Source organism: Phascolarctos cinereus, unplaced genomic scaffold, assembly GCF_003287225.1.
Source record: "Phascolarctos cinereus isolate Bilbo 61053 unplaced genomic scaffold, phaCin_HiC Scaffold_726;HRSCAF=1367, whole genome shotgun sequence".
Lineage (NCBI taxonomy): Eukaryota > Metazoa > Chordata > Mammalia > Diprotodontia > Phascolarctidae > Phascolarctos > Phascolarctos cinereus.
This window is the reverse complement of record NW_027556098.1, coordinates 84,303,587-84,330,140: the sequence shown is the minus strand read 5'-3', so window position 1 is coordinate 84,330,140 and position 26,554 is coordinate 84,303,587. Positions and strand designations below refer to the sequence as shown.

The 26,554-nt window shown below is 41.6% G+C and overlaps 1 protein-coding gene across 5 annotated transcripts in view; it reads right to left on the bottom strand.

Moving 5' to 3' along the window:
- MAP7D2 (MAP7 domain containing 2) overlaps positions 1-26,203 on the bottom strand; it is a 179,839-nt gene extending 153,636 nt beyond the window's left edge. For 4 of the 5 annotated variants that reach the window (XM_078146634.1, XM_078146635.1, XM_020989912.2 and 1 more), the window contains exon 1: positions 25,919-26,202. In XM_078146634.1, coding sequence (XP_078002760.1) covers positions 25,919-25,970 — 52 coding nt within the window. In that variant the 5' untranslated portion in view covers positions 25,971-26,202. Of the gene's footprint in view, positions 1-25,918 lie in introns of all 5 variants that reach the window. The other variant, XM_078146633.1, reaches the window with a different exon arrangement.
- Positions 26,204-26,554: the final 351 nt, after the last annotated feature.

The following is a 26,554-nucleotide window of genomic DNA, read 5'->3' as shown; positions in this document are numbered from 1 at the left end:
ATTTTCTCTGGCTGTTCACACATGTCTGGAATACTCTCCTTCCTCTGCTCTGACCACTGAACTTCCCAGATTCCTTTAAGTCTCAACTGAAATCCCACTTTTTATAGGAAGCCTTCTCCAACCCTCTTAATTCCAGTGCATTTCCTCTGTTAATTACTTCCTATTTATTCCATATATGCCTTGCTCTGTATATATTTGTTTGTGAGCTGTTTCCTGCATTAGATTGTAAACTCCTTGAAGGCAAGGACTGTCTTTTGCCTCTTTATACTGCATCTTCAGTGTTTAACACAGTGCTTAGCACATAGCAGGCATTTAATCAATGTTTGTTGAATGAATGGGGAGAGAGAATATGAATCATGGGTGAATGGAAGTCAGAGAAGGCTTCATGTGGGGGTGACAACATAGATGAGCCTTGAAGAAATATAGGGATTCTGAAAAACAGACATGAGCATAGTAGACCCATCTGGCACAAAATCAAACCATCTCTCAATCAACAAGCATTTATTAAGGCAGCACGGCAGCTAGGTGGGACAGCAGATAGAGTGTCAGGCTTGGAGCCAGAAAGACTCCTCTTCCTGAGTTCAAATCCCCTCAGACATCGACTGGCTGTGGGACCCGGGACTAGTAACTTAATCCAGTTTACCCCAGTTTCCTCATCCGTAAAATGATCTGGAGAAGGAAATGACAAACCACTCCAGTACCTTTGCCAAGAAAACCCCAAATGGGGTCACAAAGAATCAGACACAACTGAAACTGAACAACAAAAAATTTATGTGGCAGGCACTGTACTAGGTTCTTCAGATACCATGAAAAAGCAAAAATAGCCCCTGCCCTCAAGAAGCCTCCATTCTAATGAGAGAGACAACATGTAGATAGCTAGGTTCATATAAGATAATACACAGAGAAGAGGGAATTCCCAGAAAGAGCTATCAATCCATTTCCTTTTGCCTTCACTTAGCATCCCTATAACTTCCCATATCAGATTGCCCTGCCAAGGCACAGGAGGGCAAAGCCTGTTTTACTTTTTGTATTTGCTTCCTCAAGGTTTAGCACAAAGCCTGGCACATGGTAAATGCTTCCTAAAAAAAGTTTTTTCATTGATGCACTGATTTATTCATTCAGTTTACAATGCCTAAGAGGCAGTCCATGATGGAAGCCTGGAGCTCAGTAGAGAGACTAGGGCTAGCTATATAGATAATAATATTATTTCATATAGAGCTTCAAGATTTGTCAAGTACGTTACATGTTGTCTCATTTGCATAGAGATGACAACTGAACCCTGGAGAGATCACCAAGCGAGAAAGTATAGTAGAGAGCCCAGGACAAAGCCTGGCAGGACAACCTCAGTTAATGGGTGTGGCACGGCTGAAGACATAGCAAAGGAAACTGATAAAGATTAATGAGACTGACAGCCGAAGAGAAGAGTGTCATGGCGTCTCAGAGTATCTCACAGGAGGATCTAGGAGTCTGCAATGACAAAGCCTGCAGAGAGGTCAATAAGGATGGAGTCTGAGAAAAGCCCATTAGATCTGGCAATTAAGAGGTTATCAGTAATGGTTTCAGCTGAATGATGAGGTCAGACACGAGAAGCTACCCATCTCTGCCGCCAGATCAGTGAGGACTTAAAACATAAATGAGATATTGCTTTTTGGAAATAACCAATGTGGGAATTTATTTAGCTCAACAATGCAGACTTGTTAAGAGAATTTTTTTTTCATTTGTTCAATTGAGAGTAGTCAAGAGAGAAAATAAATGCTTGTAAAAAGTAAAAAAAAAAATTAAAGATTTAATTTTATATAATACAGGTTTAAATGTAAGATATTTTCAGGTCGTGCCATACTGTGTTAGATGGTGAGATCTACTGGTAAAACATCATAACCTAGCCTGGTTCTTTGACTACATTATCAGTTTCTAAGCAAAAAGTTAGAAACCTATTTCAAATGAGATAATCAAACGAAATAAATGAGATCATATTTGTAAAGTACTTAGCACAGTGTCAGGCACACAGTAAGTGCTTATGTCTCTCCTCGTCTCTCTCCCACCTATTTTCAGGATAAAATTTATATAAGAATTATTATTTGTTGAATATATTAAAGTGAAACAAAGCGGCACCCAAACTATAGGCTTTCTTCTCTAAGTAAAAGGGAATAAGCATTTGTTAAGCACTCAGAAGCTTCAGATCCTTCATAAATATTATCTTATTAAACAATTCTGGGAGGTATGTGCTATTATTATCCCCATTTTACAGATGAGGAAACTGAGGCAGATAGAAGTTAAGTGACTTGCCCAGGATCACTTATGTAGTAAGGGTCTGAAGCTGAATTTGAACTCAAGTCTTCCTGACTCTAGGTCACCCTATCTATTTCATCACTTAGCTGCCAATGGAGTGTCAAAAGACAAAACACCTCAAATAAGCAATTAAACTTTGGCCCAACTCTGCAAAGCATGGGCAGAGCAAAATGGACCATCTATCTCCATACACCCTAACAGGGGCCTCAGGCCACCTTCTAGGTGCTTGGGTGAGGCCTTCTGACTGAACCCCAGTTTTCCAGAAGTTTGGATTCAGTCAGAGTAGCACCTGAGGACCTAGAGGGCCACACATGGCCTTGACACCCACAAGTTCCCAACCCCCTGCTAGGGCCTACCTGGAATAAAGTCTCAGCGGCTCTGCTTTCTCAGCCATTCTGTATCCCTGTTAAAGACCAAAAACTTCGAATCACTTCACTCTTGGTAAACTGCTATTTGCTAACTCCTGGAAGTTTATCTAACATTAGCAGCATGTATTTATCTAAAACAGTGGTTCTTAATCTGGCATCTGTGAATTTAAAAAACCCTGATAACTGTATTTCAGTATATTTGGTTTCCTTTGTAATCCTCTGCATTTATTTTACACATTTAAAAACATTATTCTGAGAAGGGGTCCATATGCTTCACCAGACTGACAAAGGGGTCCACACAGGGATTGCTGGAGTCAGCTTGAAATAGCAGCCAGTTTGCTAAAATTTCAATGTGAGCATTTAAATCTCAGAAATCAGCAAATCTGGTCTTGATGTATTGTTCTGCTGACTGTCTAGACTTAAAAAAGTGATGGAGAAAATGTTAATGATGAAAATTAAATTTTAAAATGTGTTGTAAGTACACCCCAAGCAGGTTGTTAAACATTTACCAGCTTCCAGTGAGTCCACAATACAATAAAAAGGTTAAGATACCCTGATCTAAAAAAGCCAGCTTCAATATTTCTGGATGAACAAGAGAACGTAAGAACAGAAGTTTGTAAAATGACTTACTTGCGGCCCAGAGCGCTTTTATCATTTAGGATTACAGATTAAGCTGAAAGTGCCCTTCCCTAGAGGCCATCTGGTCCCACCAATGACATGCTGGTAAATGTTTAACAACTGGTTCTCATGGGGAAAAAAACATGCCCACAACACACTTTTAACTTTTATCTCTACAATTGGCTCTTTCTCCATCACTTTCTTAAGTGTAGACAATAATTAAAACAATAAATCAAGCCCCAATCTACACAGCCTCTGCTGATTTACAAGGTATAAATGCTTACACTGAAAATTTAACAACCAGCTCTTGACAGCTGGTTAGAGCTGTCTCCAGCACAGCCTTGAGTCCAACCCTCTGATTTCACAGATGTACACACAAATGAAGAAACTGAGACTAAGGATGTTAAGTGACCTGCCAAAGATAAAAAGCAGTAAAAGCATCAACAACTACCTGTGACTGGAGAGGCAATGAGGGTTACCAGTGCCTACTGCTGCCTCACCCCAAGGTCACACAGCAAGAAGCAGAATCAGCATTCAAACACAGGTCCCTGACCACAAAATTAGTCTTTCCACTGAACTCCTCTGCTTCTCTCCCAGCTGGTAGAATCGAAGTTTAACAACTTTCACTTTATGGTATAAAACCTTCCTTCTTGATGTAGTTTCTTTGTTCTGCTAAATCTCCAGCAAGCTATTCTGCTTTTAAAAAATGTACTCATTTCTAAGATCTTCACTACATTCATTGGCAATAAGAATGCTTAGTAAAAAAAAATAGGAAAGCTAAAATAATGTACTAAGTGTATTGAACACTTCTCACGAGAAGGTACAGAGTCCTCAGGCACTACTAAATAGTATTAAAAGAAATTAAAACAATGAGGAGAGGAAGAATAGTCTAATTCCATTTCTTAACTGCTCCAAAAAAAAAATTAACATCTTGAGCACAGGGGGAATTAGAGATATGTGGGAATTAATAGGCCATGATATGAGACAATTATTCTTTAGAGATGTTTCCTAATAGTTATGTTTTGGACTAAAAGACAAACGAAATAGAAATTGAAGGCTGGGGAGAATACTGAGAAGAGGAATAAAACTTTCCTCACAGTAAGAAAATTATCACTACAATTAACTACTTGAAAGTGAACATCTTCTGTGCATACCCTTTGACCCAGCAATAGCACTTCTAGGGCTATATGCCAAAGAGATCATACAAATGGGAAAAGGACCCACATGTACAAAAATATTCATAGCAGCTCTTTTTGTGGTGGCAAAGAATTGGAAATTGAGAGGATGCCCATCAATTGGGGAATGGCTGAGCAAGTTGTGGTATGTGAATGGAATGGAATACTATTGTGCTATAAGAAATGATGAACAGGCTGACTTCAGAAAAACCTGGAAGGACTTGTATGGTCTGATGCTGAATGAAGAGAGCAGAACCAAGAGAATGTTGTACACAATAACAGCCACATTGTGCAATGACTAATACTGATAAACTTAACCCTTCCCAGCAATACAAGGATCTAAGATATCTCCAAAGGCCTCGTGATGGAAAATGCTATCCAGGGGGCGGAGACAAGATGGCAGAGTGAAAGCTGCAACTTGCTTGAGCTCTCCTCCAAACCCCTCCAAATACTCATAAAAAATGGCTCTAAACAAATTCTGAAGCAGCAGAACCCACAAAAAGACAGAGTGAAACAAATTTCCAGCCCAAAACAACCTGGATGATTGATCAGAAAGGTGTATCACGCCGGGTCGGGGAGCGCAGGCCTCAGCAAACCTGATGCAGGCCTCAGAGAACTGAATCTCGGGCAGCTGTGGTGGTTTCCAGACTCCTCAGTCCACAAATGCCAAAGACAACTTAGAAGGTCAGTGGGAAAAGTCTGTTTTTCTGTTGGTGCTGAGACAGGAAGGTGGGGTTTCAGATCCATTCCCCAAGAGCGTGGCCCGGGGGGGGCAGCTGCTTCCGAGCTTCCCCACAGACTGAGGGGGAATCCAGTGGCTGATCAGAGAGGGACTGCAGGGAACTCTTTGCCAGTGCTGAGGCAGGAATCTCTTGCTTTGCCCCTGTTTGGATCTGGGTCACAGTTCTGGGCTGCAGTGCTAGGGTGAGGAGGAACGCTGGCATGGTAGAGCTTGGAGTGGCTGTGGAGAGGAACCCCGTCTCACAGTTACAGGACTGAAAGGAATACTTGTGTCACAGGCCCCAGGAAAGGAGTAAACACCTGCCCCTTATCATACCACCTTGGAAGAACTGAAAATTTACAGGTCCCTACAAGTATCTCTGAAAACAGCTATACAAACCCCTGAAGCTTGGGACAGTACATTCTCCACATTGGAAGCAGACTCTTACCTTAACAAAGAGTTTAAAACTCAAGTAATTGGCCGGGATCATGAGCAAGCAGCGCAAAAAGAGTCAGACTATAGATCTTACTTTGGTGAAAAAGAAGATCAAAATATACAACCAGAAGAAGACAACAAAGTCAAAGCTCCTACATCCAAGGCCTCCAAGAAAAATATGAATCAGTCCCAGGCCTTGGAAGAGCTCAAAAGGGATTTTGAGAAGCAAGTAAGGAAGTAGAGGAAAAACTGAGAGTGATGCAAGAAAATGAAGAAAAAAACAGTCAAAGCCTACTGAAGAAAATAACACCTTAAAAAATAGCCTAACCCAAATGGCAAAAGAGGTCCAAAAAGCCAATGGGGAAAAGAATGCCCTAAAAAGCAAAATTGGCCAAATGGAAAAGGAAGTCCAAAAGATTACTGAAGAAAATACTTCCTTAAAAATTAGAATAGAGCAATTGGAAGATAGTGACTTTATGAGAAATCAAGACACAGTAGAACAAATCCAAAAGAATGAAAAATTAGAAAACAATGTGAAATATCTCATTGGAAAAACAACTGACCTGGAAAATAGATCCAGGAGAGAGAATTTAAAAATTATTGGACTATCTGAAAGCCATGATCAAAAAAAGAGCCTAGACATCATCTTTCAAGAAATTATCAAGGAAAACTGCCCTGATATTTAGAACCAGAGGGCAAAATAGAAATCGAAAGAATCCACAGATCTCCTCCTGAAAGAGATCCCCAAAGAAAAACTCCTATGAATGTTGTAACCAAATTCCAGAGTTCCCAGGTCAAGGAGAAAATATTACAAGCTGCCAGAAGGAAACAGTTCAAGTACTTTGGAAACACAATCAGGATAACACAAGATTTATCAGCTTCTACATTAAAGGACCGCAGGACATGGAATATAATATTCCAGAGGGCAAAGGAGATAGGATTACAACCAAGAATCACCTACCCAGCAAAACTGAGTCTGATTGATTAATCCTTCAGGGGAAAAAATGGTCATTCAGTGAAATAGAGGACTTTCAAGCATTCCTGATGAAAAGACCAGAGCTGAATAGAAAATCTGACTTTCAAATACAGGACTCAAGTGGAACATGGAGAGGAAACAAAGAACATGATGAATATAGAGAAGTCTGGAAAGAAAGACATGAACTGATGCAAAGTGAAGCAAGCAAAGCCTGGACCAAAGTAAATGGAAAGAACAACATGGTTTCAAGTTTGCCCACCATTATGAACTCCCTCCTCTTGTTGTATTTCAGGTTTTACAATGTAAATCTCTTTTTAAATACTGCACCCTTAGTTGAACACAATACTCCAAGTCTTGTCTGTCCAAATGGATGGGACTACTTTTACTTGTTCTGAACTTTTGCAGAGATTTGGGGGTAGGAAGGAAGTAAGAGTACACTGGATGAATCACAAACCTGTGATTTTATCTGTGGGAAACTCCCTGAAGTGGATATTTCCTCCACTGATGTAGAATTGCAGCTCCTCTGTAATTTATAGTCTAGAATTGCCTGGTACACTTAGAAAGGTTGTGACTAGCCCATAGCTGCACACTAGTATGCATCAAAAGCAAGACTTGAATCTTTGTCTCCCTGAGTCCAAGGCCAACTCTCTACCCACCATGCCCTTCTGACCCTCCTTCTAAGCATTATATAGCCTAAGATTGTATTTCACCATAAAAGTACTGTTTGGAATCTTCATCATGGTTCCCAAAGTCTATCCCCAAGAGTACACAATCCCCTGGCATATCCTACCAAGCTGGGAATGGTTCACAGCTGAATCCACTATCAGCCTTAGACTAGGTACATCTGAAAAGGTTCATCCCTAAATGACTGACCATCAAGTAATGAATTTTCTTTTAGCCATAGCAACTGATGAAACATATTAAAGCAAGAAAGCATCGTAATCTGAGTTCATGAAAGAAGTCCACAGTCATATCTTTTTTCAAGTGTTCAAGACTGTTATTAGGGCAACCACATCACAGCATTGGTTCACCCTGACCTACTGTTCAGCTAAAGTCCCTAAATCTTTACCATGCATTCTGCTACATTCATATAGCTCAACCTCCACCCTGTAGTTTAGTTGACTTTTTCTTGACTCAAGAGAACAGAGACATATAGAAAGCTTTTTCTAGTGTCTAGACTCTCAAGCCAGTCAGAATATGGCTAAGGAAAATCAGTGTCTTTTAGAAAGCCACATTCTTTCTGGAACTATGGTTTTCTTCACAGGGTTCTAAATAAATCCCCAACAAGCATTGTCCCCTCAAAAAAAAAAAAAAAAGAAAGAAAAAGAAAGAAAATGCTATCCACATCCAAAGAAAGAACTATGGAATCTGAAAGCAGATGGAAGCATACTATTTGCTATTTTTTTTCTCTTCTGTTGAGTTTTGTTTCCTCTTTCTGGTGGTTCCTCCTATTGGTTCTAATTCTTACAACTACACTAATGTGAAAATATATGTAATAGGAATGTATATGTATAGCCTATATCAGATTATGCGCCGTCTTGGGGAGGGTGGTGGGGAGGAAGAGGGAGAAAAATTTTAAACTCAAAAGCATATGGAAGTGATTGTTGATAAATCAAAACAAATTAATTAAAAAAAAGAAAAAAAAGAAAGTGAACATTTTCAGGGCAGCTGGGTGGCACGGTAGATAGAGCTCTGGCTTCAGAGTCAAGAGGATCTGAGTTCGAATCCAACCTCAGACACTGGACAATTAACAAGCTGTATGAGCGTGGGCAAGTCACTTAACCCCGACTGCCTCACCAAAAAAAGCAAAAAAAAGAAAGTGAACCTTTTGTGCCCCAAATTTGGCTAAGTGAAATCAGCTCTACTGTGAATGGAAAAGGGAAGGGAACAAGCATTTATACATCACCTACTATACATGCCAGGCACTGTGCTAAGCTTTTACAAATATAATCTCATTTGGTCCTCACAGCAACCCTATGACAACAACTGTTATCATGGGGAAACTGAGGCAAACAAAAGTTTCATGACTTGCCCAGGGCTACATACTTAGAGTCTGAAGCTAGATTTGAAATCAGTCTTCTTGACTCCAGGCCCATAGCTCTATCCACTGCACCACCTAGTTGCCTGGGAGTGCTCACTGTTCAGTTCTGCTTGGTAATAATGTATGATTCCAAGCTGAGAAAATTACCCATCTGTAAGAAAGGTCTTGCTGAAAACTGAGTCAACAATATTTCATCATCAATCTTCATCCCAAACACAATGTCAACAAAATATAAAAGGCCACAAGCTAATAAACAGGTACTAGGATGCCATAAAAATTATGAATTGTGTACAGTGTTTTTTCTTTCTCTCTCCTTCCCCCTCCCTCCTTCTCTCTCTCTCTCTCTCTCTCTCTCTCTCTCTCTCTCTCTCTCTCTCTCTCTCTCTCTCTCTGTTCTGGGCTCCAAGATTTTCTCAATGCAACTGATGGAGATCACAATGCCCTGTAGCTTTTGTGAAGAGTCTTCATGAGTTGCAGTGGTTAAAATTATTACATGGTGGCCTCTGGGGATGAGCCGCTCCATTACTTAGGCTAATCTTTATGTGGACAGAGAAAAGGAACTTGGAGCCTTTTCATCACAGTAGAACTTGAACTCTCAGAAGTAGCCTTTGAGAAACCATGATCTCTTCCATACCACACTGAGGTGAATATTCAGGGAAGACTTTAGAGGAGGGACTGTACAGATAATTATGAGGCCCAGATTTTTTCAAGGCATAGGTTGGAGCTACAACTACCTAAACAACAAGACATTTTAAAAAGTAAATTAAGTAAATAAATAGCAAATAAAAGAGTAAGTGAATAAATAGGTCACCAACACAAGTGGCCTCTTTTACTTTGGGCAATATACAAAGCAGAGATGTCCTTCACTACTATTTAAAGGGATACTATTGTTAATGCTTTTTTTTTAAAAGAAAAAGTCAACTACTCTTGGACTACCTGTTATGTGAATATGTGTGTGTGTATTTAAAGCAAACCATACATTATTGTTTCTGGCACATAGTAAGTGATCAATAAATACTTATTTTTAAAGACTTGACTTTACTAGGCATCCACATGTACACAGAGCTGGTTTACAACCATCTGCCCACAATCCCTGCTAGGAACCTGACTGTGACAATATATGTTACCAAGAGTATCTATATAATTAAATAAACAAAGTGTAAAGATAAAAAAAAAATCTATGAGACTATACTACTTCATGTGTGACTTCTAAATACAGTCACATTATTTTATCATTGCCAGGCCTATGCTTTCTAGCCAGGTTACAGGTTACACCTCCCTCCTCTGGGCCTGTTTCCTCATCTGTAAAATAAGGAGGTCAGGCTAGATCACTTTTAAGGTCTTTTTCTGCCCTAACTCTATGATACCATGATTCTACATATCAACAAGCATTTATTAAGCACTGACTATGTTCCAGGCATAGTGCTAAGCACTGATATTTCAAAAAGGGCAAAAAATACTGTCTCTGCCCTTAAGGAACTCACATTCTAATTGAAGAGCCAACATGCGAATAACTGTGTACATACAAAACACATATAGTGTCAACAGGAGGTAATCTCAAATATACTGACACTAACATTTTCAGAAGAATTGAAGTCATGGTGTATCAACAGCCAACATTTACAGAGCACTACGCCATGTAGGGGCTTGTTTTTTTTCAGTAGTGTCTGACTCTGTGATTCCATTTGGAGTTTTCTTGGCAAAGATATTGGAGTGGTTGGCCATTTCCTTCTCCAACTTATTTTACTGATGAGGAAACTGGGGCAAACAGGATTAAGTGACTTGCCCAGGGTCACACAGCTAGGAAGTATCTGAGGCTGGACTTGAACTCTGGTCTTCCTGATTCCTAGCCAGGCACTCTATCCACTAAGCCACCTAGCTGCCCCGGAGGTTTGTAGGAAATGCAATGAAATATGCAAAAATCCTCCAAGGACTTAATTTTTTTTTATGTTGTTTAACATTTTATTTTTAAATTTTTAAAAATTTTATTAATTTATTTTGATTTATCAATAATCACTTCCATAAGCTTTTGAGTTTTAAATTTTCCTCCCCCTTCCTCCCCACCACTCTTCCCCAGGTGGCGCACAATCTGATATAAGCCATACATTTACATTCCTATTAAACATATTTTCACATTAGTGGCTTTGTAAGTAAAAATTAAAACCAATAGGAGGAACCATCAGAAAGAGCAAACAAAACTCAACAGAAGAGGAAAAAAAAGCAATTCAACTTCCATATTTCTTTCTTTGGATGTGGATAGCATTTTCCATCATGAGGCCTCTGGAGTTGTCTTAGATCCTTGCATTGCTGGGAAGAAAGGACTTAATTTTTAAAAACCTACTAAAATATCTCAAAGCCTTATGTGATAATCATTTCCTTATTCTGTCAGGCCTACCCCATCTCTGTGGGTTGCAGAGATTTACCTTGGGGGGAGGAGAAAATAACAGAATCTCCTCTGTTTTTCCTTTAAAGATCTTGAATGTCAGGAATCCTTTCCCCCAACCCTAGTTATCTTAATTAAGACTCTGGAAAAAGGAAATGAAATTGCTTCCATCCAAAAAGATGAGAACTACACGAAAAATGTCAAATTTCCAAACAATCTGAGAAATGGGAATCAAAAACATTAAGCTACCACCTCATATCCACCAGAATGGTACAAATATCAAAAAATTATTTATGTCCAATTTTGGCAAGGCTGCAGGAGAACAGAAACGCCATGACGTTGTTGATGTGAACCTTCCTGAGATCATGCAATGAAGAAAATAAAAAAGCTGATCATACCTTTCAAACCCAGAGATTCCATTAATAGGACCCAGCCACAAAACATCATTTAAAGGAAAGGGAGACCTGTTATCACAAAAATAGTTAGAGCTGCTCTAATTAAAATAGCAAAAAAAAAAAAAGGAAAACATGGCACAATGGGAAAAGGATGCTGGATTTGGAGACAAAGAGCCATTCTGAGGTAGAGAGGTGGAACGGTGGGAAGACCACTGGGCTCGGACTCAGGAAGACTGAGTCAAAGCCAGCCTTAGACGCTAACCAGCTGTGTGAACCTGAGCAAAGCACTTAACTTCTGTCTGCCTCAGTTTCCTCCACTGTAAAGGCACTTACCCTTGCAGGGCTGTTGTGAGGATCAAATGAGATAACATTTGTAAAAGCCGTTAGTATGGCGCCTGACACATAGTAAGCACTATACACATATCCTTATTCCCTTGCCTTCTCCCATGAGGGCAGAGAGGATCATACCAGTTGAGGCTTGTGAGCTACATCACTAGACACTGTCCCAAACCTCAGGGCTACTCTAGAACCCCGAGGGGCAGATGTAGCAGCCTCTCTGAAGACCCAACGTGTCACTGCTAGTGGGCACGGGGAGAGGAAGTCCCGGGCCTGGGCTCTATATCTCTTACACCCGTCTGTTCTGTTCTGAACAAAGGATGTAGAATCAGATCCTGGTTTTTCCACCATGTGACCAGGCTGTCTACTGCCCTGAACGTCAGTTTTCTCAACTGAAAAATGAGGAGACTAAACTATGTGGCCTTGGAGGCGCCTTCAAACACCAAATCTATGATCTTCTTATCTGGCCATTCGAGAACTGCTGACTAGATTGTGATATATTCATGCAATAAAACAGAATGGTATTCTCCAGTTTTAAATCTGATTCCATGAAAAAAAAAAGGAACAAAACAAATCACCCAAGGAAATGAGGAAAGATGATTAACAAAGCAGAATGGTGCAGGAAGAGTAGAAAAAGCAGGGCTAATGATGGCAGAAACTCTGGGAGGCCTGGCAGGTAATGTACAGGAAATTTTTTGTTCCTTTCAAAATAATCTGGCACTGGATCAAGTATAATAAATCACTATTATCATCAATAAACATTTTATTGAGCACTTAATATGCACAAGGTGTGGAATGAATTCAGCTGAACTCAAGTCAATAAATATAAGGACCTAACATGTGCAATGCATTGTGCTAAAAGCTAAACAGAGAGGTGTAAGGGAGCTGTAGCCCAGGCTCCGGACTTACTACTGCCCATTAGCAGTGACACGTTGGGTCTTCAGAGTGGCTGCTACATCTCCCCCTCGGGGTTCTAGAGTAGCTCTGAGGTTCGGGACAATATCTAGGGATACAGCTCAGAAGCCCCAACCAGTATGATCCTCTCTGCACTCTGCCATGATTAACAGTTGATTTCAGTTAGCCAGCTAAACTTAATTAGCTTTCTGAAAAGGGTAATTTTACTATGGGCAGCTAGGTGATGAAGTGTCAGGCCTGGAGTCTGGAAGATTCATCTTCCTGAGTTCAAATCTAACCTCAGCCACTTTCTAGTTCTGTGACCCTGGGCAAGTCACTTAACTTTGTTTGCCTCAATTTGCTCATCTGTAAAAGGAAATGGAGAAGGAAATGGCAAACCACTCCAGTATCTCTGCCAAGAAAACCCCAAATGGGAACATGAAGAGTCAGACACAATTGAACAGCAATAACAACAATTTTACTATAGTAATTTAGCTGGTACAGTTGATACAAAATATTCCCCTCAAAAGTCCCTGGGGAAGGGGAAGGAAAAAGCATTCATATAGCGCCTACTACGTGTGTGTCAGGTACTCTACTAAGTGCTTTCACAAATATTATCTCATTTGATCCTCACCAACCTCCTCTAACCCTTCAAGACAGGTGTGATTATCCCCCTTTTATAGTTGAAAAAACTGAGGCAAACAGAAGTTAAGTAACTTGCCCAAGGTCACACTGCTAGTAAACACCTGGATTTGAACTCGGATCTCCCTGACTCTAGGACCACCACTCTATCTACTCTGCTGTTCTCCCACCAATCCTTAGAGAATCCAGGAGGAAGTTAGCTCAAGCACAGGTGGCAAAAATGCTAGAAGTCCTTTCTTCCCCTTGTGGAGTACTTGTTAAGTTCCTGCTAGGTATAACAATGTATCTTTTCAATTCCTTCTAAAGCTTTGAATTCGTCTTTTCTCATTCTGTCCTCAATTCTGATGCAAACACTAACGCTAGCCAGAGCTAGGACATCTATAAGAAAGCCCAAATGCTCTGATCCTCCAAAGTTCCTAAGGTCCTCACCCAGTCAAAGGGGTAGGGAAGGAGACCAGGGCTAAAGAGCTATTCCAGAACCCCTCACAACAATCCAACCAACCCCCACCCCTAGTAATTACTTCTCAGGGACTTGGCTGAAGATTTTTACCACTTAATTGCTGGTAGCTTAATTCCCAAATATGTTTCTTGAATCAAAAATAATAATAAACCAATCTGAGCATACTTCCTTTGCAACATGGCTCCAGTTCATCCAGTGGCTTTCAAGGACATGTATCAATAATTTTTTTTTGACACTCAGACTAAAGCCTATGATTGACTGATTTAACAGGGAAGTGTTCTCACCTGTTTAAGGCATCAAAGTGTAACATCTTGATACTTTCTTTAAGTGGGATAGAGTGATTTGATTGACTCACCTCACACCCTCCTTCCCCTCTCCCTGCCCCTTTACATAGATATAGTTCCTGCCCTCCAGAAACTTAAAATATAAGCACTATATCAAAATCAAATAATGAACAAATGTATTTTCTTCCCTAGTTTGTTAACTCCCTAGGTTCTGCCTTATAAAAGGCTAAGAGTTTGGGATAAGATTTTGATCCTTTTTGTATTAATTAATTAATGATTATTAAAGTTAACAATAAAAGGAAATTTTTTAAAGGTAGGTTAATCTTATTATACGCAGAGCATTTCGTAATTTCTCCAGTACTTCTGGTAACCAATATGAGGTACAAAATACTAATTGTCTCTTAATATGTGACAGAATACAAAACAAAGAAATTGGCCATTATCCATAGCGTAGCCCTAGAGTCTTCGGGATCCATGAAACCTGAAAGGCCTACAAAAATTTTTTTAATTAAAAAAATGTTGTGTTTACTCCTCTGTTATACTCTGATTCATGACTTGAGGTTTTTTTTTCCTTTTAATTTTATTTGCATGTGACTCCACCTCTAAGCTACCTCCCCAACTTGCAATGACACTTAAAGGCTGGGTCCAAAGAAGGCAGCTGCTACCTTGGGTTCTAGGCGTAACTCTTTGGGTCCACACTCCTAACAATATAACTCACTAATGCTTCCCATTAATAATCAGCCAACATACACAATTCTTAGCAAAAGCTTTTATTCAAATGGTATATACAGGAAGACCAGAATTTACAAAAAAACATTGTGTGGTCAATCACTCACAACACGGAACTTTGTAAAGGTTTCCATGTCGATGACTTTCTGTGCCTCTAAGTGCCTCCCCCCAAGAATGTTTTACCTAGCTTCTTGTTTCCAAAGAACCAGTCAGTCAATAAACATTTAGTAAGTGCCTACTGTATGCCAGGCATTGTAATAAGAGCTGGAGGTAAAAAAAAAAAGGCAAAAAAGAGTTTTTGCCCTGGAGGAGCTCATAATCTAATGGGGGGAAGGAAATAACTACATACAAACTAGCTATATACAGGATAAACTGGAGATAATCAACAGAGAGAAGGCACTAGAGTTAGGAGGGATTGAGAAAGACTTTCTCGTGGAAGGTGGAATTTTCTCTGGGACTCGAAGAAAGCAAGGAAGCAGAGATGTAAAGAGAGAACAGCCAATGGAAACGTGCAGAGCTGAGAGATGGAGTCAGCAGGGAGGCCAGATCACTGGATTGTAGAATGGGGTGGGAGGGGTGGGAGGGGTGTGGGGCTGGGAACAACTGCTCTAAGGTGTAAGAAGACTGGAACGGTGGAGGAGGGTAGGTTATGAAAGGCTCAATGCCAAACAGATGGTTTTATATTTGATCTTAGATGTGACAGGGAGCCACAAGTTTATTAAGTAGAGGGGTGACATGGCCACATCTCCTCTGTAGGAAAATTACTTTGGTCTCTAGGGTGTGTCAGGCAGGCAGGCAGACCAAACTGAAGGCTGTTGCCACAGTCTAGGGACAAGGTGAAAAAGGCCTGCACCAGGGTGGTGGCAGTATCACAACTGAACTACCTGATGACAGGCAGTGGGACATTCAGAATCCTGAACATCTGTCTGAATATTATACAAATAGCATCATGAAGAAACCTGAATATCTGACTTTGTCAAGCATGCAGTGTTTTAAATTCTGATATTCTTCTTAATTTTAAGTATCCCCCCCTAGTTTTATCATGTGGAATGCTGAAAGAAAAAAGGCAAAGGCAAAGAAGGAAGGAAAAGGTGAAGCTATCAGGGGTGAGGCAGGTAATGGGAAGGGTTGGGACAGGAGAAGATATGCTAGCACAGAGAGTGCTTTCTCACACCCCATATTTTCCTTGGCCTTTTGAAGCTCCTCCCTCTCACAAAATTCACTGCCAGTCACCAGAGAATGGTAGAACCAGCCCTAAGTACTTCTGTAGCTCCATGCCTGCTCCCACCCACCACCCCACATCTTCCTCTCTTCATAATACCCAAATGCTGTAGGCAGATTCATGTAAAAGGAAAGGAAAATGAAGAAAGATGGGGGGGCAGGTGGCATATTGCAAGAGGTCATCATACCCCACAAGGTCTGTTTATACAAAAATACCATAAAATAATTTCTGCCTAGCCTTCCTTTGTATCCAAAGCAGAGATTGATGCTGCCACTGAGTTTACCTGCCTGGATGATTAGGGAGATAATTTTATTTTTAAAAAACTCTGAACCTGACAACCAACAAAAACAGAACCTAAGATGGAAGGGTACCCATCAAATAGGGAAATGGTTGAAGACATGATGAGTTATAAATATAATGGAATGTTATTACACCATAAGAAAGGACAAAGGCACAGATTCGGAGAAATGTAGAAAGATTGCATGAACTGATACAGAGTGAAGTGAGCAGAACTAGGAGAACAATTTATATAATGACTATAATATTGTAAAGAAAAATAACTTTGAAAGCCTGAAGAACTCTGATCAATGGAGTAACCAATCACTACATTCAATTCAAGAGGACCAATGATAAAGACTGCAACATACTTCCTGACAGCATCGATGGAAAAGAGATGCAGTTGTTGTTATTCAGTCATTGACTCGTGTCTGACTCTTCTTGACCCCATGGACCATAGCATGCCATCATTTCATATATAGTTTTTTTTCAGTTCTTTGCATATGGAAGAATTCATGTTGTCGGTTGTCAACAGAAAGCAACCTTTGTAGGACCTGATCACTGCCTCTATAAGTGCTACACCTTGTACCTTGTCAGCAGCCACAGCTTCTGAAGATCCAGAAATCCAAGATCTTCATATTAAAGTCCTCGGACGGTTCAACATCAGAAACTCCAAGGAAATGACATTCATGAAGATAAACTACCATCTGCCTACTGCAGTTACACCCTAGGAACCTTTCTATCTGACTTACAGCTGAAACTTCCCCATGTGTGTTGTCTTCCCCTGCCAGAATTGGAGCTCTGTGACAGCAGAGACTGAGGCTCCTTTTCTGTTTGTGCTCCCAGTGATTCTCACAGTGTTTTATTGAGCATATGCCCCAAGGAGGCCACTGAAAGAGAGGCTGCATATATAACAAAATATTCAGAGGTCCCTTTATTCTATGTGACTATGAGCGAGCGTCATTTAACATTGTCACTGATCTAGGCAACTCTCTAAGACGCTAAGTTACACGTTGGTTACCACTCTGTGCAGGAAATTTCCACATCAGGAATCCTTTCTCCACCCTGAAGACAGCACAGAACCCAAGTCAGTAACTCTTTGAGGCAACAAATGCAAACAAACCAACCAACCCAGAAACAAAGTGAGTGGGGAACCTGGGAACCTGGGAATGGTTGAACAAATTTCAGTCTATGAGTGCAATGAAATATTGTGGCGCTCTAGGAAACAACGGTACTTGGGAAGGCTCCTATGAAGTGGAACTGAGAGAAGAAAGGAGAATTGAGGAGACAACCTAAACCATGTCTAAAACAACATAAAGTAAAACATTAAAAGACAACAGAGCCCAGCTAATGCAGTGAACAGTCTTGATGCTGGAGGCCTGGTGATGAAACCGTTCTCTCCTCTCAGTAGAAATAGGACGGATTACACATGCTGAATGAAGTATGTGGTCAGATAAGGGCTTAATTAACTATGCTTCAAAATGATAGCAATATAAAACAAAATCACTAAGGAAAAAAAAATGGCACCTGGACCACAGTGCTATCCATGCAAAACAGAAGGATAATCTTATGGGATTTTTTGCATCATAAAGGTATGGTTGCTAAATGAGTTTTGTTGGGTTTGGGGGCTTTTGTTTTTGTTCAGTCATGTCTGACTCTTTGTGATGCCATTTGGGGTTTTCAGAGATATTGGAGTGATTTGCCATTTCCAGCTCATCTTACAGATGAGGAAACTGGGGAAAACAGGGTTAAGTGACTTGCCCAGGGTCAAACTGCTAGGAAGTGTCTGAAGCCAGATTTGAACTTAGGAAGTCTTCCTGACTTCAGGCCTACCACTCTATCTACTGTGCCACCTAGCTGCCTCAACTAGATGGGGACAATAAACGTAAAGTATGGCCTGAGATAGAGCTATAAGAGTTAGAAGGCTGGGGTTCTAGTCATTTTTGACACTAGAATTGCTTTGCTGTAGTCTCTTTAAAGGATTTGAAATTTTTCTGTGTTTTTATTGCTTTATTTGTGAAATGGAGACCACTACCTACTCCAGCTACCACTACATCTCCCAAGATTTTTTTTTTTGAGGAAGCAATATGAGAAAGTCTTGGGTTCTCGGGTTGAATCTCAAGCCATACTTTCCACAGACTCATTTTCCCTTTCACCACTCTCTTTGCGGGTTTTCATTCATTCATCTAGTAAGCATTTATTAAGCACCTACTATGTGCCAGGCACTGTGTTAAGCAATGGAGATATAAAAAAGTCACAGTCCCTCTTTACAATCAATGTTTTGTGAATCAGTGATGGATGTAATCCCATCCTCTAGAGTAGTAATAATTTGTATTCTCATCTGTTACTGTCTGGCCACACTTGGCTCCTCTTAGCAAGGAGATCAAGGAGTTGCTGGCTGAAGCAGATTTGGGACTCTTCTGCCCTTCTCCCTGTGACAATGAGGTATAGCTGGGCCACACTTTTATAGTACTGCAAAGTGTTGTGTAGACATATGGCATCATTAACCAAAACCCTTTAGAAGTTAATAATTTCATATAGCTACATAGCATTTTACAGTTGGTTTACAAAGTGATTTCATGTCCATTATCTGTTATCTCATCTGATTCTCATAACTGCCCTGTGAGTTATGTAGGACGAAGTGTTGGGGATCTGTAAGGATGTAGAGGGCCACAGGCTGTTCATGAGGTCTCACTGATGGGCGGAGGCCCCTCTCGGGTGACTGATCTCTGAGCAAAGGTCGGTGCTCTGTTGTATGGATCTTTAACAATCTTTAACTCCCCTAGTTATTCTATGGTCATTAGCAGTCTATTCTGGGACTGGAGTCAGATAAGCGCACAGGACATGCATGCACTGTCCTTAAGCACAGCATGGGCTATACGTCATTGTAACTTGAGAAAGAGTTCCTGTTATTTTACTATATAAGTAAGTGCTTTGCTAAAAATAAACGGAGTTGCTTCCATCCTGCCTCACGCCTCATCAATGCGCATTCAAGATAGAAAATCAAGCTGGTCTTGATTCATCAGGTGATTGGGAAATCCTAGGCCCTAGGGAGGCTCTATAGCCAAGTGAACTAGTTGTGTACAACAACAAAGTGTTATTATTCTCATTTTACAGATATAGAAACCAAGTCCGAAAGTTCAAATGACTCACTTCACAGAGCCAGCAAGCAGCTGAGGAAGAGCCAAAGCTGAGAGACTCACTCAAACCCAAATATTTTGACTCTGGCACCTAAGCTTTTTCCCCAACTACCTCTCCCACGTTGCTTCTCCGAAACTAGACGCCAGACAAGGAATAGATTTTATTTTTGCCAGAGGTCTCAGCCTTGAAGACGTATTGTGCTATCTTCCTACTCTTTATCAGTCACCGCTTGGGGCTGAGTAGCCATCCAAGCACACAATTATCTCTTTCCTCTTCATATTTTGTTAAAGGTGTTAATTTGTTTTCTGCCTTAGAATTTTTTCCTATTGTATTCAGAAATACCGTTTTAAAGACCAGTGACTATAGACGAACGTAAGTTGTGATTTGAGGGGAAAACAAAAAAACCCCATGTAGCAATATATCATAATAAGGTGTTTTCCATAATTGCTGGCTGCCATTATACCAAATGCTAGAGAGTTGTTGGGATGCCTTAGTTGTTCCCTAGAGTGTGGTTGGGTTGTTAATAATAATAGCATTTATGTAGCACTATAAAGTTTGGGAAATGCTTTAAAAATATCTCACTAGGTCCTCCAAACAGCCCTATAAGACAAGTGCTCTTATTATCTGCATTTGACAAATGAGGAAAGGAGGCAGAGGTTAAATGACTTGCCCAAAGTCACAAAGCTAGTAAAAGTAAAGCTAAGTGACACAGTGGATAGAGTACCAGCCCTGAAGTCAGGAGGACCTGAGTTCAAATCTGGCCTCAGACCAAACACTTGACACTTACTAGTTGTGTGACCCTGTGCAAGTCATTTAAATGCAATTGCCTTAAAAAAAAAAACTGTAACACGCCAGTATAATTCAGCCAGAAAGCAGCCAGAGGCAAACACGGAGAGGACCCTCTATGACATTTAATGTCCCTGGGCCTCATGTTCATCATCTACAAAGGGGATGGATTAAAGGATTTATAAGGATCCTGACTCTACCTCTATTTGAGTGACCTTGGGCAAATAAATTCACCTCTGTGGGCCTCAGTTTCCCCATCTGTAAGTGAGAGGGTTAGACTAGATGACCTCTAAAGTTCCTTCCGGAGCAGCTAGGTGAGGGCTGGGCCTGGAGTCAGGAAGACCTGAGGTCAAATTTGACCTCAGACACTAGTTGTGTGACCCTGGGCAAGTCACTTTTAACCCTCTTTGCCTCAATTTCTTCATCTGTAAAAATGAGCTAGAGAAGGAAATGGAAAACTGCTCTAGTATCTCTACTAAGAAAACCCCAAATGAGGGCATGAAGAATCAGGTATGACTAAAAAAGAACCCACTGACAATGACAAACAATGTAGAAAAGCAAATGCCGTCTTCTGACCTCTTGCTGACGTATACCTCTGGATTTTCCCCCATGGCTTCTCTTGGGAAAAAGGTCTTTATTTAATTGTCCAATTGATTCTCACAAATGACACCAGACAGAGAGACGAGAATAGCAAACACCATCATCATACCTTGACAGTACAGCTGAAGGAAAGAAGATTAACTTTCTCTGGTGGTATTCATCAAATTGCATGAATGAAAAAACATTTATTAAGCTCTTACTGTGTACCTGGCATCTTACTGGCAATACAAATCCCAAAAGTAAGATAGCTCCTGACCTTAATGAGTTTATATTCCAATAGGTGAAGAGAACCCCTACGGGAGAGTGGAAACCAGGGAGGAGTGTTCTGGTCATGGAAGTCACCTGGATGGTGATCTGTTTGACTTGGCCTTTCCAAGAATGTTAAGTGAAAAGGACATTGGTGGGGGGCAAGGGGAAAGGGCAGAAAGAGGCCTAGCAGGAAGAGCTACTCCAAAATGGACCTACTCCAAAGGAGTAGGATACAGAGGAGGCACTTAATGATTAACACTGATTTATGGATTTGTTTGGTTTAATCTAAGTGACAAATGATAGATCTTGGTTATACCCATTCCACAGTTATATCATTACCTAATGTCATTGCAAAAAAATTGGAAAAATCACCTCTAGGCATGTGCAACAGTCAAACACTGGATTTCAAGAATGTAAAAACCCGTTTCAAGAGTCGAATCCACCATGAATAGTGTCAAAGACCCAATTGGTCAATCTTTTAACCAAACACAAAACTGGATAAATGAAACCTATGAACGCTGTAAGATAAATCTGAGAAAGAATTCACTTATACATTAAATTGAATCTCAGAATATTGGAAAGCGATTAAAATAGGGAATAACTAAAACCCAATTAGGAATGCCTTATATTATACAGTTTTATTCTAATTGTTTCATCTATGTTTTATATGAAACAATTAGAATATATTATATATTATTTACATAGAATATTATATAAGAAAATTAGAATGTAGTACACACAAACATATATGTATATATGTGTATACATGCACGTTTTATGGTATGTGTGTGTTGTGCGTATGCATGCATGTATGTGTATGTATACACACATATGTATGTCACAGTGGAATTCCTGCTTCACACTAAATTAGCTAAATCACCCCCGTAAAGTTATTCGATTTGCTCTTAGGCTCAGTTTCCTCATCTGTGAAATGGGGCCAATAATAGCATGAGCCTCACAAGGATCATTTGCAAAAGGCTCTATAAATGCTAGCTATTATCATTATCCTGTCTGCTCTTACACTTCCTTTGTCAGTCCCCACAGTTCAGTAGGAAGATTTCAAGAAATACTTAATGAATGACTTGGAAAGAAGGGAATCACAGGATCACAAGTTTTAGGACTTTAGAAGAAGGAAATAAACATTTATTACAAATATCATCTCATTTGATCCTCATGACAAACCTGTGGAAGGCAGGTGCTTTATTATCCCCATTTTACACTTGAGGAAACTGAGGCAGGTAGTGGTTAAGTGACTTGATGCCCAAGGTTACGTGTCTGAGGCTGTATTGGAACTCTTCTTGACTCCAGGACAGAGGAAGTGGTGGAGAGAGGGGGGAGGACTTCCTCCGATGTGCCACCTAGATGCCTTAAAGGTTCACCTCATCCAAAACTTCCTTCTAGATCCTCCCTGGCTAAGATCATTTCACCAACTCTTACCACCATGTTAAGGACCAAGTGAAACAAAACCTCCAATGTCACCGATTTAGAACTGGAAGAAACATTAAAAAAAAATCAGCATAAGTGCCCTCCTTTAATAGATGAGGGCACTGAAGTCCAGACAGAAGTCATTTGCTCAAGGTCACACCAAGTTAGCAAACATTTATTAAGCACCTACTGCATGCAGAGCACTGAATCAGAAGTAGAACCCAAGTCTTCTGAATCCAAATCCAGTGCCCTTTCCCCAAAAGTCCTCCACAAAGTAATTAGACCACTTTTCCACAAAGGCTGATATTTTTTCTAAGTACAAGAGTCCAACAAAAACAGAAAAAACATTACTATGCTTCCTACCGGACTACTCAGCACCCTAAGTTGAAGCTTCTAATATTATTTCTTGCTTTTCCTACATGCACCAAAGTACACTCAGCCCCTGGAATTTAGATTTCTAGTCATTCCTTTGAAAATTCAGGACACATCTTCTTTCCAGCTTTACACTTCAAAAGAAGGGAAACAGCTTTGAGCTAATCCTTATGTTACCACAGAACATTAAAATATTTGGCAATAAAATTGACAGTTATACAATTATGCTGAGAGATAAAGATAGTCTGCTTCTGACAGGTTATGTTAACAAAACATATCCTGGAAAACTCATCTTTTAGCTCCTCAGGAAAAATTTGGAGGCAACTAACTAAATGTTACAGTAGAAAGCTATTCAAGGAGAATGAAAGACCTGAGTTCAAACACAGTCTCAGACATTTACTCGTTGTGTGACCCTGGACAGATTACTTAACTCCTGAAGTTTCCTCAGTTTCCTCATCTGCAAAGTGGGGATAATAATAGTACCTACCTCGTGGGGTGGTTCAAATGTTTGTAAAACACCTGGACTTGTTTGTCCTTGTTCTCAAAGAGGATCATGACATCAGGAAGGTGATGCCATGACTTGCAAGTGAATGGATTTAAGTGAGAAAGAGTGTGCAGCCTCACTCTCTCCTCCTCTGCCATCTGGGTTAGTAGCAAGACACAAATCAGGACAACTGGAGACAGTCCCTCACCTGGACTTAGTAGGTGCTTAATAAAGGATAGGAATGGAAATGTGCATTAAAAGGAATTTTCACATATTTTATGGTACTTTAATTGTTTTTATTGCTACACTTGAAAAATACAGAATTTATAAAACAACAAGGAAATGAGATTATGGATCATAGAGCTGGAAAGGGACCTTAGAGATCATTTAATGATCTCATTTCACAGAAGAGGAAAACAAAGCCTCAGAAATGCCTACTTGTTCCCGAATAGAGCCATACAATTGATTAACGAGTCTCTCCCTACGTTGCTTTTCTTCCTGTACTTATGGTAGTGGCAATACAAAAATACGGAACTATTTAAATAACTGGTTTTTATAAAATTGTTTTAGAAAAAAAAGTCACCCAAAACCGTATGAAATTATTTCCTACCGCTTATCCTCCAAGAATTTGTGTAGCCACTTCAAAGGATTATTGGGACCAACATTCTTATCCAAAATTCCGCATATTTTCAATTCGATTCTGTTTCTCTCCAGCAGGAGTGTGAAGGTCTGAACAAGTTTCTAGCAACTGCAGTCTGAGGCTGGAAAACTTACGCATAAGAATTAACTGGGGCAGGTCTAAACACCTGAATGTTGCCTCATGGCGAATAGCTTCCATCCCATAAAACCAGATTCTTTTTTAAGCAAACAGAAGAACTTTGTAAAGGCATACATGCTGATGAGTAACCGAATCCACAGCACGCCTCCCTTTTACTCATGTCTAAGCACATTTACTCTTTTTGGCTCTATGCTCTGTAGCTGTCGATTTGTAACAAAACTACGCTTTGCACCCCCAGGGAACTGCGAGCTATTAATCTGTAACAGCTTCTGCCTGTAGTGAGTCCTGATTTTCACACATCCAGGAATTTAGAACGTGGAAGACCAAGCAGTCCCACCATTCCAGCACACCATGTTTTTAAGTGTGTGTGGCAATAAGCCCACTTCTGTGGCCTAGGTTACATACATTATACCCGTCCCCAAGCTTGCTTTGGGCTCTCTCGGGGAGCAGAGCTGTCTCTGAGCAAGGCCTCCAATTGGAAAGGGAGGTTCACTTTCCTTCTCCCCTCTACTGTAAGCAACCCAAACCGTCTTCTCCCCCCCCCCCCGCGTTTCTCTTATAGCTTCCACCCCTCTTCAGCAGTCCAGCTTAACACAGGGAGGTGCCGACACCTTTTCAATTACGAAGCGCTTATCTGCGCTCTAGGTAAGACACTGCCCACTCTCCACCCCAAACACACACACACACAATGTTGGCTACACCCTTTGCGCACACACGTATGCACACAGGTGCATACACCGGCCCTTGCAGCTAGGTTTCTGCAACAGGAGGTCGTTTGGGCAGCTTGCCCCTTCCATCTGCTCACCACTGAGACTAGGAGGCGCGGTGGCGAGGGCACAGTTGTCCGCGACTGGCAAAGAAGGGAGAGAGGGTGAATGGAAAGGTGTTTAAATGCTCAATTCTCGGAGACAAGTGGAAATCAGGCGTAAATAAGAAATATCCTCAATCCTTCCTCCTCAGGATCCGTCTCTCTGTTCACACGCACGATTTGGTACCAGGTCGAGTAGAAAAAGAAAGGGCATCTCAAGTCTCCCCGGTAGATGTTCTAGGCTCTCTCCATCATCCTCCAGCACTGGCCCAAGAGCTCCCCGCAGGGACTGAGCACTGACACCCCCTCCCCCCACTTACACTATATGTGGAGGGGTGGGGTGGGGGTGGGGGGAGGATGGATGAAGCGTGTTCTTTCTCTCCCGCTATTAGTGAGTGAGTGTGTGTGTGTGTGTGTGTGTGTGTGTGCGCGCGCGCGCGCCTGGGCCCAGGCAGGGAGAACCGAGCACAGATAGAGTAGGGAGCCCCCACCCCGCTTCCTTTCCTCTTTCTTCTCTTTCACTCCCTCTTCCAAGAAGCAATGCCTGTGGGCAGCTGGTCGCTGCCCGTCCCCCCCGGCCCCTGCTCCCGTTCTGCACGGAAGTGGTCTGGGCCGGCAGGTGGCCAGCGCCGGCAGATGGCCCGAGCGCGAGCGCACACTGGGCACTAACACCTTTCTCCTACAGAGCAAAGAACAAGGACATGCCTTAACCTCAGAGGGCGCGCCAAGGAAGGAGAGGAAAGCAGATCCCCTCTGTCAATCCCTAGGATTGCACTAGCCCCTGCAGACCACTGTTACACCTCCCTACCCTCGCCCCCACCTCCTGGGGTCGATTGTAAGAGGTGGCGCACACAGACACATGGGGACAGACAGACAGAGACACACACACACACACACACACACACACACACACACACATCTCCCTTCCGCTGTGCCCCACTGCTGGAGGGGCAAAATGTGCGTGGCGAAGACAAAAGGGAGAGGGCAAATGCCGGGCACGGCCGCCGAAGTCCCGGCGGTGCGTCCTTTACCTGCTGCCCGATGGTGTGACGGAGAGGCCCGCACCACTCCAGACTCGGCCATCTTCCAGAAAGGATTAGCTATTCGCAATCACTCCCTTCTACTCCCAGCTGCGGTAGCGGCTTCGCGGTCGCCGCCGTCTTTGCAGCCCGAGCCGTCTCGGCTGCTCCGGCTCCGCTGGGCCCTGCGGGGCCACCGCACAGGCGCATTCACCAGCAACCTCGGCACCTGATCCACATACATACACCACGCAAACACACAAGGCAAACACATCGTAAACACACACCAGGGCTGGGGGCGGGGGTGATGGAGGGAAGGTGGCGTGCCCTGGGGAAACAATGCGTAGACTGACGCCACCAGATACATCAGTGAGAATGGTGACGGGACAACCGGGGGCGGGTGTGTCTGTCAGCTGTGCAAGAGTGGAGGGAGCATGAATCTGGATAGTGGGTTGTTTGGCAAAGGTGGGATGAAGCGAGCATCCTTTTCAGAGAGCATGGTGTATGGAGAAACAGCATTGCATTTAGAGCCAAAAGACTTAGCTTTGAATCCCAGCTCCGCTACTTCCACCCTGAGTGACACTTTCCTTCTCTGGACCCCTAAGCTGTAAAATGAGTGGGTTGGATTCGATAAGTTCCCCCCCCCCC